Genomic DNA, 14,364 nt, shown 5'->3' with positions numbered 1-14,364 from the left:
TTGCACTACACCTTTAAGTCAGTGGGAATTTGTCTGTCTGGCCACGAAGGGAACAGTGCTTTATGGCTGGGGTGGGGGAGCGAGGCCAACTGCTGAAAAAGGGGACAAGGGGCCAGTGTGCTGACACTGACTCATCCACTGGGAACTGGATGGGCAAAATGATTTAAAAGGGACAGCCCTGTGTGTGAAGCTCCCTTTTACATGGAGAAGCCTGAGGCAGCACCCAACCTCCCTCCCCTTTAGGCGGTGAAATACCAGATTGGTGAAAGTGGAGTTGAGGTTTTTTTGCCTTTCCCACAGCGGGTTCAGGGAGGGCTTTGTTCCTGCAGACTGACTCCCTCAGGGAACTGATGCACAGGATCCCCTGGGAAGTTAATATGAGGCGGAAAGGAATCCAGGAGAGCTAGCTGTATTTTAAAGAAGCCTTATTGAGGGCACAGGAACAAACCATCCCGATGTGTAGAACGAACAGTAAAAATATGGCAGGCAACCAGCCTGGCTTAACGGAGAAGTCGTCTGTGAGCTTAAACACAAAAAGGAAGCTTACAAGAAGTGGAAACTTGGACAGATGACTAGCGAGGAGTATAAAAATATTGCTCAAGCATCCAGGGGTGCAATCAGGAAGGCCCAAGCACAACTGGAATTGCAGCTAGCAAAGGAAGTGAAGGGTAACATGAAGGTTTTCTGCAGGTATGTAGCAACAAGAAGGTAGTGAGGGAAAGTGTGGGACCTCTATTGCAACCTAGTGACAGATGATATAGAAAAAGATGAAGTACTCAATGCTTTTTTTGCCTTGGTCTTCACAGACAAGGTCAGCTCCCAGACTGCTGCACTGGGCACCACAGTATGGGGAGGAGGTGAACAGCCCTCAATTGTGAAAGAACAGGTTAAGGACTATATAGAAAAGCTGAACATGCACAAGTCCATGGGGCCGGATGCACTGCATCCAAGGGTGCTGAGAGAGTTGGCTGATGTGATTGCAGAGCTATTGGCCATTATCTTTGAAAACTCATAGCAATTGGGGGAGGTCCTGGATGATTGGAAAAAGGCAAATAGAGTGCCCATCTTTAAAAAAAGAAGGAGAATCCAGAGAACTACAGACCGGTCAGCCCCACCTCAGTCCGTGGAAAAATCATGAGGCAGGTCCTCAAGTAATCCATTTTGAAGCACTTGGAGGTGATGAAGGTGATTAGGAACAGTCAACATGGATTTGCCAAGGGCAAGTCATGCCTGACCAACCTGATTGCCTTCTATGATGAGATAACTAGCTCTGTGGATATGGGGAAAGTGATGGATGTGATATACATTGACTTTAGCAAAGCTTTTGATATGGTCTCCCACAGTATTCTTGGCAGCAAGTTAAAGAAGTATGGCTTGGCTGAATGGACTATAAGATGGATAGAAAGCTGGGTAGATGGCCAGGCTCAACGGGTAGTGATCAACGGCTTGATGTCTAGTTGGCAGCCAGTATCAAGCGGAGTGCCCCAGGGGTCGGTCCTGGGGCCAGTTTTGTTCAACATCTTCATTAATAAGCTGGATGATGGGATGGATTGCACCCTCAGCAAGTCCACATATGACACTAAGCTGGGAGGACAGGTAGAGGATAGGGATAAGGTCCAGAGTGACCTAGACAAATTGGAGGATTGAGCCAAAAGAAATCTGATGAGGGTCAACAAGGACAAGTGCAAAGTCCTGCACTTAGGACGGAAGAATCTCACGCACTGCTACAGGCTGGGGACCAACTGGTTAAGTGGCAGTTCTGCAGAAAAGAACCTGGGGATTACAGTGGATGAGAAGCTGGACATGAGTCAACAGTGTGCCCTTGCTGCCAAGAAGGCTAACGGCATATTGGACTGCATGGTAGGAGCATTGCCAGCAGATCAATGGAAGTCATTATTCCCCTGTTTGGCACTGATGAGGCCACATTTGGAGTATTGCACCCAGTTTTGGCCCCCCCCAAAGAAAGGAGGTGGACAAATTGGAGAGAGTCCAGAGGAGGGCAATGAAAATGATTAGGGGACTGGGGCACATGACTAATGAGGAGAGGCTGTGGGAACTGGGCTTATTTAGTCTGCAGAAGAGAAGAGTGAGGGGGGATTTGATAGCAGCCATCAACTACCTGAAGGGGGTTCCAAAGAGGATTGAACTAGGCTGTTCTCAGTAGTGGTGGATGACAGAACAAGAAGCAATGGTCTCAAGTTGCAGTGAGGGAGGTCTATGTTGGATATTAGGAAAACCTACTTCACTAGGAGGGTGGTGAAGCACTGGTATGGGTTACCTAGGAAGGTGGTGGAATCTCCACACTTAGAGGTTTTTAAGGCCTGGCTTGACAAAGCCCTGGCTGGGATGATTTAGTTGGGGCTGGTCCTGCTTTGAAAAGAGGCTGGAAGTAGATGACCTCCTGAGGACTCTTCCACCCTAATCTTCTATGATTCTATGCATGGCATGAAGGGTGGTCGGCTGTATGCCGCAACACACGATGTAAGTGTGGGGTGGATGTCCAGTGCAGGTACTCCATGAAGAAGCGACACAGTTACCGGATAAATGGCTTGGAGGCGTTTATTAAAGGAACAAAATAGGGGGAGAGGGGAGTTGGAACTCCTATAATTGGTACAGCAGGGAGACAACCCTGCTTAACCCTCCTATAAGGGGGGTGGATGGTAAAGTCCCAGCAATGGATTGGCTGGGGGACCTGGATGGAAAAAGAGGGGGAGCTGGCAGAACCCCCTCTCCCTGGGGAATTATGGAATGAACATGGTATTACCTGCACTGTACATTTTTATCAGCTGGATAGTCCCAGACATTTAATAATAAAGTTGCAGCCTAATTAAAACCATATCAAATGTCTCCTGTCCTTCTTTCAGTACAGCCAGACTATTATCCTCCCTTCATGGTCAGTGCCATGAAAACAGGTGAGGCTGACCCCCCTTACTGATTGTATTGCGTTCCAGGATTGTTGAAGAGGGACAGAAGAGAGTCCCTCACAGATTTCATTAAGTCCTGGCTTGCATTTGTCATGCTACTGTCTGTTTGACACAGAAAACGTCATACTGAATCCTGCCATTAAGTATCTGAGTGCACATAGAAACACTACTCAGAAGTACCTAAATTGTGTCTTTATAGTTGAGATTGCTTATCAAAGGAACAAACGTAACCCTGGAGGCCAAGTGTTGTGAAATTACAGGTCTGGATCAGAGATTCCAAAGCACATGGAGAACCTGCCTATGTAGGAAACACCAGCATAGCTGATTAGATCAGCAACAAAATAAGGAGCACCACTGAAAATAGGGTGACCGCACTGACTAATATAGAGCAGAAGTCAGTTCAGAAAAGTCTATATAGGAGCAGAAAAAGATAGCTATGGTTTGATTTTGGCCTATATTTTAAATTATGGAACAGAATCTTGGGCGTGCTGGCACACGGCTTGGTACACAGGATGAGGTGGGGCTTTCCATCCATCCTGGAGGCAGCTGTGGAATAACTTGGCCTCTGCTGGAACTTAAAGCAGCCTCAGCATTAGCTGTACCAGTGTCTATTGCCACGAAGAGCGGTTGTAACAGCTCTGGCCATGTCCCCACCAACACATTCCTTATGCTGAGGAAATGGCAGGAACTCTCTGTTGCTGGGGGATCCCCAGCTGCCCACTTAAGGCAGTTTTAAGTAACCTTTGAATCCCTGAAGTAGCGAAAAGGGCATCAAGCCAGGCCAAGGATCTGGCTCAATACGTTTAGCACTTTGGCTAAGTTACTAAAATAAAAAATAGCTAGGATGTAGGGTTCTCTCTTGGCAACGGTTTGAAAAGAGCAATTTTCAAAACAGCAGTTACTGTTTTGTAACTCTTCATGGAAAAAATGTTTAGTAACTAGGCCTAATCACAGTTAACTCATGCGATTAACTCAAAAAATTAATTGTGATTAATCACAGGTTTAATTGCACTGTTAAACAATAGAATACCAATTGAAATGTGTTATAAAAATAATAATTATTATTGGAGATATACCTATTTCCTAGAACTGGAAAGGACCTTGAGTCCAGCCCCCTGCTTTCACTAGCAGGACCAAGTACTGATTTTGCCCCAGATCCCTAAGTGGCCCCCTCAAAGACTGAACTCACCACCCTGGGTTTAGCAGGCCAATGCTCAAACCACCGAGCTACCCCTCCCCTCAATATGTTAAATATTTTTGATGCTCTTCTACATTTTCAAACATATTGTAGTCTGTGTTGTAACTGAAATCAAAGTGTATATTACTTTTTTACAAATATTTGCAGTCAAAATGATAAAAGAAATAGTATTTTTCAGCTGACCTCAGACAAGTACTGTAGTGCAATCTCTTTTTTGTGAAAATGCAATTTATAAATGTAGATTTTTTTTGTTCCATAACTGCCCTAAAAAACGGAGCAATGTAAAACTTCAGATCCTACCTGTCCACTCAGTCCTACTTCTTGTTCAGCCAATCGCTAAGACAAACAAGTTTGTTTACATTTACAGGAGATAATGCTGCCTGCTTCTTATTTACAATGTCACCAGAAAGCAAGAACAGGCATTTGCATGGCACTTTTGTAGCCAGCACTGCAAGGTATTTACATGCCAGATGTGCTAAACATTCATAAGCCTCTTCATGCTTCAGCCACCATTCTAGAGGACATGCTTCCATGCTGATGACGCTTATTAAAAAAAATAATGCTTTAATTAAATTTGTGACTGAACTCCTTGCAGGAGAATTGTATGTTCCCTGCTCTATTTTACCTGCATTCTGCCATATATTTCTTGTTATAGCAGTCTTCGATGATGACTCAGCACATGTTGTTCATTTTAACACTTTCACTGTAGATTTGACAAAACGCAAAGAAGGCACCAATGTGAGATTTCTAAAGTTAGCTACAGCACTTGACCCAAGATTTAAGAATCTGAGGAGCCTTCCAAAATCTGAGAGGGGCAAGGTGTGGAGCATGTTTTCAGAAGTCTTGTCTTTTTTTTTTTTTTTTTTGGGTAAGGATTTAAGAACTAGATTTGAGTTCAAAAGTTAAAGATTAATAACAGTTGAAACACAACGGTTAACGCCCGTGTCAAATATACAATCAGCATCCTTAAATCCATCCGATTCGCATGCATTGCTTATGACTAGATGAGGCTGAACTGTAAAGTCACGATTTTTTTTTTTACGCCCATGTGTTCTCGGCAGGATTTCCTTTTTTGCAGCACGTAAACGTAATGACCGTGGAAATAAGTTTATGTTGGTTTGTGGAGATGGGAAAAATTCCTGCTGACTAATCGAATCTGTAGGCCTAATACATATGCACTATTATTGTATTATTACAAGGAACTTTGATTTTATTCAATCCCAATAAAAGCAAGTGCCTCCAGAGGACCGGGGACATTGTTCTGCTCTACACATTATGAAGCCCAACTCGACTACGGAACTGTTAGCGTTGGTCTGTTCAGGCTGCGGCACGCAGAGGTCGGCCCGACATGCGCAGGTGCATCCCTGACTGTCGGCTAATAGCACCTCATCTGTCATGAACTATCAGTGAAGTTCTTTTTACGCCACATTCTGCGTTTGGCCTTACAAATCCATAGCAAGGTTATCTCTCTCTTTTTAAGTCAGGGATGCATGCCCCGCATGCCGGGGTCCACCTAAACCCTGCCGTGCCAGCAGCCTACAACAGACCAACGCTAACGAGTTCCAGTAGTCGAGTTGGGCTTCATAATGTGTAGATGCAGAACAATGTCCCCAGGTCCTCTGGAGGCACGGGGGGCGGGGGGCAGAGCTGGAGGGCTGCGGGGGTGTTGCTCACAGTCACAATCAGCAGCTCCATGGCAACGTAACGAGTCTAGCTGATTTAGCGGGAAAGCAACACTTCAATGCAAAAACTACAGAACTCAAACCACCAAAAAATAAAATCAACCTGCTCCTGGTAGCATCCGACTCAGATAATGAAAATGAACAAGTGTCGGTCTGCACTGCTTTGGATTGTTATCGAGCAGAACTCATCATCAGCATGGACATGTCCTCTGGAAGGGTGGTTGAAGCATGAAGGGACATATGAATCTTTAGCACATCTGGCATATAAATATCTTGTTCTAATGGCACTGCTGTGGCTGGCGTCCCATCTGTTCTCACTTTCAGGTGACATTGTAAAGAAGAAGTGGCCAGCATTATCTCCTGCAAATACAAACAAGTTTGTTTACCTGAGTGATTGGCTGAACAAGTAGGATTGCATAGACTTGCAGGCGCTAACATTTTACATTTTTTGGTTTTGAATGCAGTTTTTTGTACATAAATTTGTAAGTTCAACTTCCATGATAAAGAGATTGCACTACAGTACTTGTATCAGGTGAACTTAAAAATTCAATTTCTTTTGTTTTATACAGTGCAAATACTTTTAATAAAAATAAATATGAAGTGAGCACTGTACACTTCGTATTTTGAGTTGTAATTGAAATTAATATATTTGAAAATGTAGAAAACATCCAAAAATATTTAAATAAATGGTAATTTCTTATTAACAGTGCGATTTATCATGATTAATTTTTTTAATTGCTTGACAGCCAGATTAGTAACAGTCTTTTATTCCAACATTTCTGTAACTCCAGGTAGGTAAAGAGCACCCTGGAAAGCATTCTGGATCCTACTAACTTTAAGGGGGATTGTGAAGTTAGTGGGAACTGTGCATGCACGTCCTGGGATAGAATGTTGTCCTATGCAGGAATTTCATGGTATTGGTCATTAGATCCTTAGCAGTGCAATTCTTGATTGTAGCTAGAACCTAGAAGTGACTCAGTAAAAATGATCACATGGTGTTCCATAGTTATTCATCAATGGCGCCAGATCAATACAGTTCAGTTTACAAGAGTTTCTACCTGCCCCAAAATACTAGACCTCCAAGTTCTCTCTATGGGAACCACAACTTGGGCAGGTTTCTTTCTTACTTACTCATCACCACCCAGATGTGTGTATCAGAGGATTTGTTATTGCACCTGAACTTAAAAACAGGCATTAGCTTGTGCAAGAAGTGTCAAATTCTATGAGAGAAGCCAGGTGGCACCAGCCATGATGCACAACAGTCAAGCTATGATAAACAATAACCCACAGTCAAGCTAGCTAATATGCTGCCAGCCATAGCATGAGCTGGACTTCACCTTGTATTGCAAGCACAATGCCGTCACCTGTCCTACACTGATTTTTTAAAAACGTAAATAGGCTCTCATCAAAACATATCCAGGAATCTGTGGGTTAAATGCCCCTGTACATCATCTGGAGGTATGTTAGTTGGTCTCATTACAAGTAAGATCTACTGGAGAAGCTTTAAAGTTCTTTGTCTTTGAGTGAACATTACACAGAGCAGTGGTCCCCAACCCTTTTGTGACCAGTAGCACATTCATGTTTTCAGTAGAGCGTGGTGGGCGCCAACAATTTTACAAGCTTATTTTGTATTTGTACATTAAATAATACAAAAAATATTTAAAATTACATAATATATGAATCAAGAGAGAAAAGAAAAGCCGGAGAAAAGCCGCGAGGACAGAGAACACTGGTGCCCACAGCCCTGGAGTACTCTGCCCTCAGCAGGTGTACGGCCCCAGATTTTCTTCTCTGCTGGGCACTAGGTTGGCCCTGCACCTGCCGGGGACCAAGAACACCAGCACCTGCAGCCCTAGAGTTCTCTGTCACCGGCAGGTCCCCTGCTGGGCCCGAGGCAGGCTCACATAAATGCCCCGGCAGGTGCCATGGCGCCCGCGAGCACCACGTTGGGGACCACTGACACAGAGTAAATGACTGAACAGGACTTTAGATGATGTAATGTTACTCTGTTATATATTCTTAACTAAATATATTTCTTGTAACAGATGCCTTATTTATTGTGATTGACAAGCACACACACACACTTAATACAGTATAGTTCCAATTCTCCTCTCACCACATCCGGTTATCTCCACTGACTAAGATGGAATTGCACTTGATTTATAACAGTGTGAGATGAGGACCAGGCTCATCATATTTTATACATGGTACACACTGCACCTACCATTCCTATAGTTCTTGCTAGTCATGAACTGAAACAGAATAATTTGAACTCAGTTTCTTTTTGTTCACATGGGCTGCTTTGACAGAGACTGGTTATGCAGTAAGTGGTAAAGAATCAATCATTTTGCACTAGAATTTTAATAATTACATAAGGTGACTTTTGCCCTCTGAACTAAAGGCTAAACATTTTTTATTTTTATTTTTTGTACAGAAGGACACAGCCAAAATGAGCTGGACCATCTTAAAAAGAGGCATTTCTGGTTTTATGCGAGCAACAGACTGAAACAAAATAAGAATTTTTCTAAAACAAAATAAGGAAAGTGCACCTGGCAAAGCTTCTCTTAGAGCCAGTAGGCTTAAGCCTTAAATATTCCCTAGACAGTCAAATGAAGCACAAAAAAATAGTGCAACTGCTGCATTGCCCACTCCCCTACAATTTCTGGTCTGTATGTGAAGAAAGGGCATAGTGTTTCACAGAGACTGTAGTATCTTTTAATAATATGTTGTAGGAAAATCACACAGTCAAATACAGATAGCAGTGTGCATGTGTGTACATGTATCTCAAAGATAGGACCACATTGCAAAGTTCAGAACTATATCTAGAACGAAAAAATATCCCAATATTTATAGGCATTTGCATGCAGAGTTTTGGGTTGGGAACCGTGTGAGCGTGTGCATATCTGAGTGAATCCTTTATATGTTCCACTAAACTTTTATGGACCCCTACCCCCACAAAGACAAGTGGGGTGGGTCTTTCTTCTAGCCTATTCACAAGGGTTAGATTTTCAAAGGTACTTAGGCAAATAAAGATATAGATACATGCCTAGTGGGATCTCCAGCAAACCTGTATTATGTTGTAAAGACTTGCAATTAAATTGCTTTTCTTACAATACTCACATAAAGTCATTGGTTACAGCTTCTATGCTGATTACTTCCCAATTTCCATGTGTAATAGGTATTTTGCTCTAAAAACAAGGAGAGGCAAAAAGTAGAATGATAAATTCCAAGCTGGCCTGAAGAAATGTAAATCAGCAGTGACTATCCTAAGAATTATTACTCACCCCTGTGCTGTTGATATAGTGAATGTGTTTGAAGCCCTCTGTATTGCTTAAAATTTTGTAGTAGCTAATATTATCAGATGCAAAGTAAGGGTCAGAAGGCTGAAACTGGAAAAACACAACAAAATTATTAGAGCAGATAACAGAAACCCAAGAACAAAATGCTGACCTTCAGTTTTTGGGAATCTGAATTCATAGGCTCTTAACATTCATGGCATGCATTTCGGTAAACATACCACGGAATACTGTCTCAGTTCAGGGCTGGAAATCTATTTTGATTAGGTGCATGGAACCTATAGCAACCATCTTTAGAAGTAAACACAGCCAACATGTTGTCTTTGTTTCTTCAGCAGCAGAAGTTCCGGTGCATTAGCAACCTGCCACCCACAAGCTCCCACCTCCCCTTCAAATTAAAGACTTTCAGGTTTACTATTTCCCTGTCACTTTATAATATCATGGTGTACTTGTTACTGCAAATCACTAAATGTGAAATTTGAGGGGGCTTGCATGATGTTTATGAATTTGAGCACAGTTCATTGACATGTCTTCTAGGTTCTGCAAACTTCTCAAATGAAAAATGGCTTCATTTTCCAATAAAACAAGCTACTTTCCAAGGGCAAATAGCCCAATTTTGAGTGGACAGTGGCTTCACAACTCAAAACAGCTTAAAGCTGGCACTTGTATCTTTATGTTTTCATTGAAGACATAACCATTCAACAAAACAGAGCTGATCCAAAGCACAGTAAATCAATGGGAGTCTTTCCATTGACTCCAGAGAGCTTTGAGTCAAACTCATGTAGAAAAAGAATGGAAAGGCATGAAATTGCTCCAAATGAAATAACTACAGATAGTATTTCTATAGTGTGTTACATGCTTAAAACATTAACCAATCCTCACAATCCCCCAGGACATGTTATTGTTTATTCCTGTTTTACATATGGGGAAACTGCGACAGATAAAGTGACTTGCCTAAGGCCATTCAATACATCAGTGGCATAAACTGGTATTAGAAATCAAGCCTTTCCAATACCTGTGTTTATTTCTCTGGACAACACTGTCTCCTTGGTAATATTTTTGTACAAAATTTCATGGAATGTATTTCACTAGTTTCTCAGAGCCCTATTTAAAACTGCAATCTTAATTCAGCTAAATGTTATTCTCCTTTAACTTAATTGGTAAGGGCTTAAATTCTGAGGTAACAAACTGTTGGTTCCTAGGGACCATGGAGTCCTGAGTGATCTTGAATTTACTAAATTTTTTTCTCTGGTTGGTAAAAATATTACTGCCCAGTTCTTACATAGTGATTTTCATCAGTAGATCTCAAAGCAATTTACAAAAAGAGGTCACTAATCAAGCAGTGTCATGTTATCCAGGGTTGGATGAGATTAAAAGGACAGAATATGTACAGGCTTGCCTATATGGGCATTTTGTGCATGGCAAGCCAGGATATGAGTCTGCAGTGCACTAGCCTGTCACTTACTAACTGGCTATGTGGACCCAGCTACCAGACACTGAAAGTTCCATAGTATGCTTTGACCTACTGCTGTTTGAAATGGAAATTTTAGTGCATGGTAGCAGGGTCCACGTAGCCAGTTAGTGCACAGCAAGCTAGTGTGCTATAGACTGACACCCATCTGGTTTTCCGTGGAATCAAAAACCCTGCTGTCTCACACACATTTGCTATCTCTGTGTCAATAATCCTCATCTTGGCTTTGATCCTTTTTATACAGTTAAGATTTTTTTTTAAATCCTGCTACTTAAAAGGCACAAAGACTCCCCATTTTGCCCAACAGTTTACACCAATTGCCTAACTGTGGAGCCTTTGCTGTATAGAAGCAAAATGTGTCAGCATTAAAGCCTTCCTCTCCATATCAAATTTGACAGCAGGTGGGATGATCTCTCATCACTGTACTGGGGGTGATTTCATCCCTGCTGTTTCCTCCCTCACTGCGTTTCTTTAAATTTTTCCTTTCTGACTTAAAAGTGAATTTGTGACTAAAACAGTCAATGTGTGGAGAGTGCGGGCGTAGAGAGCATATTCTGTGTTCTCATCAGAAATTCTGAAACACGTTTCTCCCTCTGGTCTGATCTTTTGGGTCTATCCTTCACTTCCTCCAGATCATCTAAGTAGTTCAACAGGTGCTTACTCTCTACCACATGGCATTCTGTCCCTATGCAATGTGGAAAATGGTATTTAGATGGGGTTCTACTCAGCAGAGCTGTGTAAAAAATTTCATCTGGTTGGTTAAAACGTATGCAAAAAAGCCAGCAAGATTTTGTTGTTGTTTGGGGAAATTTATTTTGTTTTAAGAAAATAAAGGGAGACATCTGAATGAAGTGATTTCGTACTTTGCTATGCTGAAAACCAAACCAGCGGAGAGGCTATGGGCCAGATTCTTTTAGTACATTCTGGCTCCTTCATGCCACACTGATGGTGCAAAGGGGCTGGAGAGTGGCCAGGTCTCGCTGAGAATTCCACTGGTGTCAAGGGCTTCTCAACTGGAACAGAGAATACCTGGCTCCTGCACAACCTCACACTACCACCAGCGGTAGGGAGTGACTAAGAGACAAAGCCAGCTATCTCTAGCCGGTGTGCAGTCCCAGAGGACTGTTGCCAACTGGCAACTCCTAGATCAATCTAACCTATGTGGAGCCAGGGTTAAAAGAGCCAGACTCAGAAAGTTTAGCATTACAAACCCCAGGAAATTTAAATGAGTGGGTTTTGCACAGCTCCAGTTGAGATCTATTCCTTTTGCCACCTGTGCGCAATTAGCAGTTGTCTAAGTAAGTTATGGATTAGGTCTAGGTAACACACCATTAGAAAGGTAAGAAGTTAATTAAATGTAAGGAAGACATTTATTATGATCAATGTATTATGTAATATGTTGTAATCTAGAAACTGAATACTCACTGTGCCGATCCAGCCAGTTTTACTTTCTTCTGTATGTTGTTGGCCCTGAGGGGGGGAAAAAAAACAACCCCCCCGACTGGCATTATAATGTATATTTCATACAGCCTATGTATCACACAAATATGCCTGAATATATTTTTCTTTCCTCAACCCCACTCTTGACTCTTATTTATTAAGTCATTTGACTATTTAGCTCCATTTTTCATACCTCTGGACATTGCCACATTCCATCCTCTCTTGTAAAGTCACAGATCACAAGGACTGAAAAATTCTGAATCCTTCTGAGCCACTGCAGACAGAGCCTTTCGTCTGTTACCCATGTTACAACACTCAAATAGTGATCCCTGGAAATAACAAATGCTATTAGATGCTTCAGTATCTTCCATACACTACTTTTCTATATAGTGGAGTCCAGTAGTTCATTGAACTCTACATATTCAGGTCTTACACTTTTAGTTGCAGTGAACTTTTCAGTTGCATTCAATGCTACAGACCTCAGTAACCCATTGCAATGCTTGATGTCTATTGTTTTGCCATCAGGTAATGCCTCAGCTTACTTTCATTCATACAGTAAGCTCAAACTACGGCCCACAGGCCGGATCTAGCCCATGAGCCATTTTAAGCCACCCCATGAGACGCACCGCGCGGCTCAGCCCTGCTTCAGAGCCCCAACCGCACCGCGTGGCTCAGCCCTGCTCCAGCACTCCGGCTGGGGCACAGGGTCGGGGCCGCACCACGCAGCTAAGCTGCGTCATAGCCCTGTTCCGGATCCTACACACTCCAGTGGGAGCTGCAGGGGTGGTTCCTGAGGATGGGGCAGCGTGCAGAGCCACTTGGCCGTGCTTCCACATAGGAGCCGGAGAAGGGACATGATACTGCTTCCGAGAGCCGCTTAAGGTAAGCGCTGCTTGGAGCCTGCACTCTCTGGGCTTCTCCCCTCGCCCCAACCTTCTGCCCCATCCCTGACTCCCTCCCGCTCTCCAAACCCCTCGATCCCAGATTGGAGCATCCTTCTGCACCCCAAACCTCTCCTCCCAAGCCTGCACCCACAACCAGAACCTGCACCCCTTCCCACACTCCTGCCCCAGCCCTGATCCCCGCCACCCTCCATACCCCTTGGTCTCAGCTCAGAGCACCCTCCTACACCCCAGACTTCTCATATGCAGCCCCAACCCAAAGCCCGCACCCCCTCCTGCACCCCAGCCACAATTTTGTGAGCATTCATGGCCTGTCATACAATTTCTATTCCCCGATGTGGCCCTCAGGCCAAAAAGTTTGTCCAAAAAGTGTCAGCGTCCCACAAGAATTATAATTAAATGTTGACAGAGACATTGATGGATCCACTCAGAACTACTCAACAGCATGTCAAAAGCCCTGTACTATGGACAATACCCACTGACTCAGTTCGATATTGCTGGGAATCCTGTGCTTACTGTGAAGGCCTTGAGCATACTACCAGCACATTTTGCTACTCAAGTATCTTAGTTCCATCTCCAGTACATCATCCAGCTGAGAACTCTCCTTTGCAGGAAGAACTTAGAATCAAAGAGAAAAGCTTTCACTTTTATAATTTTGCACTCTATCTGCATGAGCTCCTCACTTTATTACAACAAAGGGCAGAACCCGCAGAATGCAGTAGTTCTCATTCCCAACTATGATCCCTTACTCTTGTGTGTAAAAAGAGAAGATAAGGTTATGCCTTCCCAGTATGACAGGGGTAATTACAGCAGGCTTTGTGAACTGATCTAATGCAGATGTCTTCACAGGACTTTGCTCTTAGCTTTACAGCTGACATGTTTGTCAAAGTTCATATGTTCTCTCTCCTTCCCTTAACAATCAGCTGACAAAGAGCAGGTGGGAGATTTTTGGTGAAATTAATTAACTGTTTGTGAGACCATAAACATGTCCCCTGTGCAAAAAAACCCTGCACTTATTATTAACTTCAACCACAACAGCTGTACTTTGTCAGATATGCCACCTGGCTTCCTGGTCTGATTTTTTGGAGGGAATTTCTGACTACAATGTAGGGGTTGTATTCATACGTGTATATAAAGTGTATAAATATCTATTTCTGTGCTGCGCAGCCCATGACACTTGGCTGTGGATTGTAATGCTTTCGTAGGGCACTTGTGCTCCAGGTTTTATGTTTCGTGAACAGTTTCAAATTTAATGTTCCATTTTAACGTTGCTGTTTTCACTGTTACGGAGCAATACAGCACAAGCCACAGAAAAAAGGGGAACTGCAACAAGAAAATGGCTAGAAGAAGGAGCCTTTGATGCTTTTCTATCTCCTCCTCCCACCCATGCCACAACAGTTGTTTCCTGTGATAGAAAAGAAATCCAAATTTAGTAATGAAAATTACTTAAA

General features: G+C 42.9%; 1 protein-coding gene across 1 annotated transcript in view; it reads right to left on the bottom strand.

Annotated features, from left to right (window-relative positions):
• The window catches only part of DPP4 (dipeptidyl peptidase 4), an 81,189-nt gene that overhangs the window by 28,085 nt on the left and 38,740 nt on the right, over positions 1 to 14,364 (bottom strand). The window contains exons 11-14 of the mRNA XM_032803566.2: positions 12,205 to 12,340; positions 11,997 to 12,041; positions 9,089 to 9,193; positions 8,925 to 8,992 (exon numbers count right to left, since the gene is read on the bottom strand). Coding sequence (XP_032659457.1) covers positions 8,925 to 8,992; positions 9,089 to 9,193; positions 11,997 to 12,041; positions 12,205 to 12,340 — 354 coding nt within the window. The remainder of the gene's footprint in view (positions 1 to 8,924; positions 8,993 to 9,088; positions 9,194 to 11,996; positions 12,042 to 12,204; positions 12,341 to 14,364) is intronic.

Source organism: Chelonoidis abingdonii, chromosome 10 (assembly GCF_003597395.2).
Source record: "Chelonoidis abingdonii isolate Lonesome George chromosome 10, CheloAbing_2.0, whole genome shotgun sequence".
Lineage (NCBI taxonomy): Eukaryota > Metazoa > Chordata > Testudines > Testudinidae > Chelonoidis > Chelonoidis abingdonii.
Note: the sequence above shows the minus strand (reverse complement) of the source record. Positions and strands in the feature narration are given on the sequence as shown.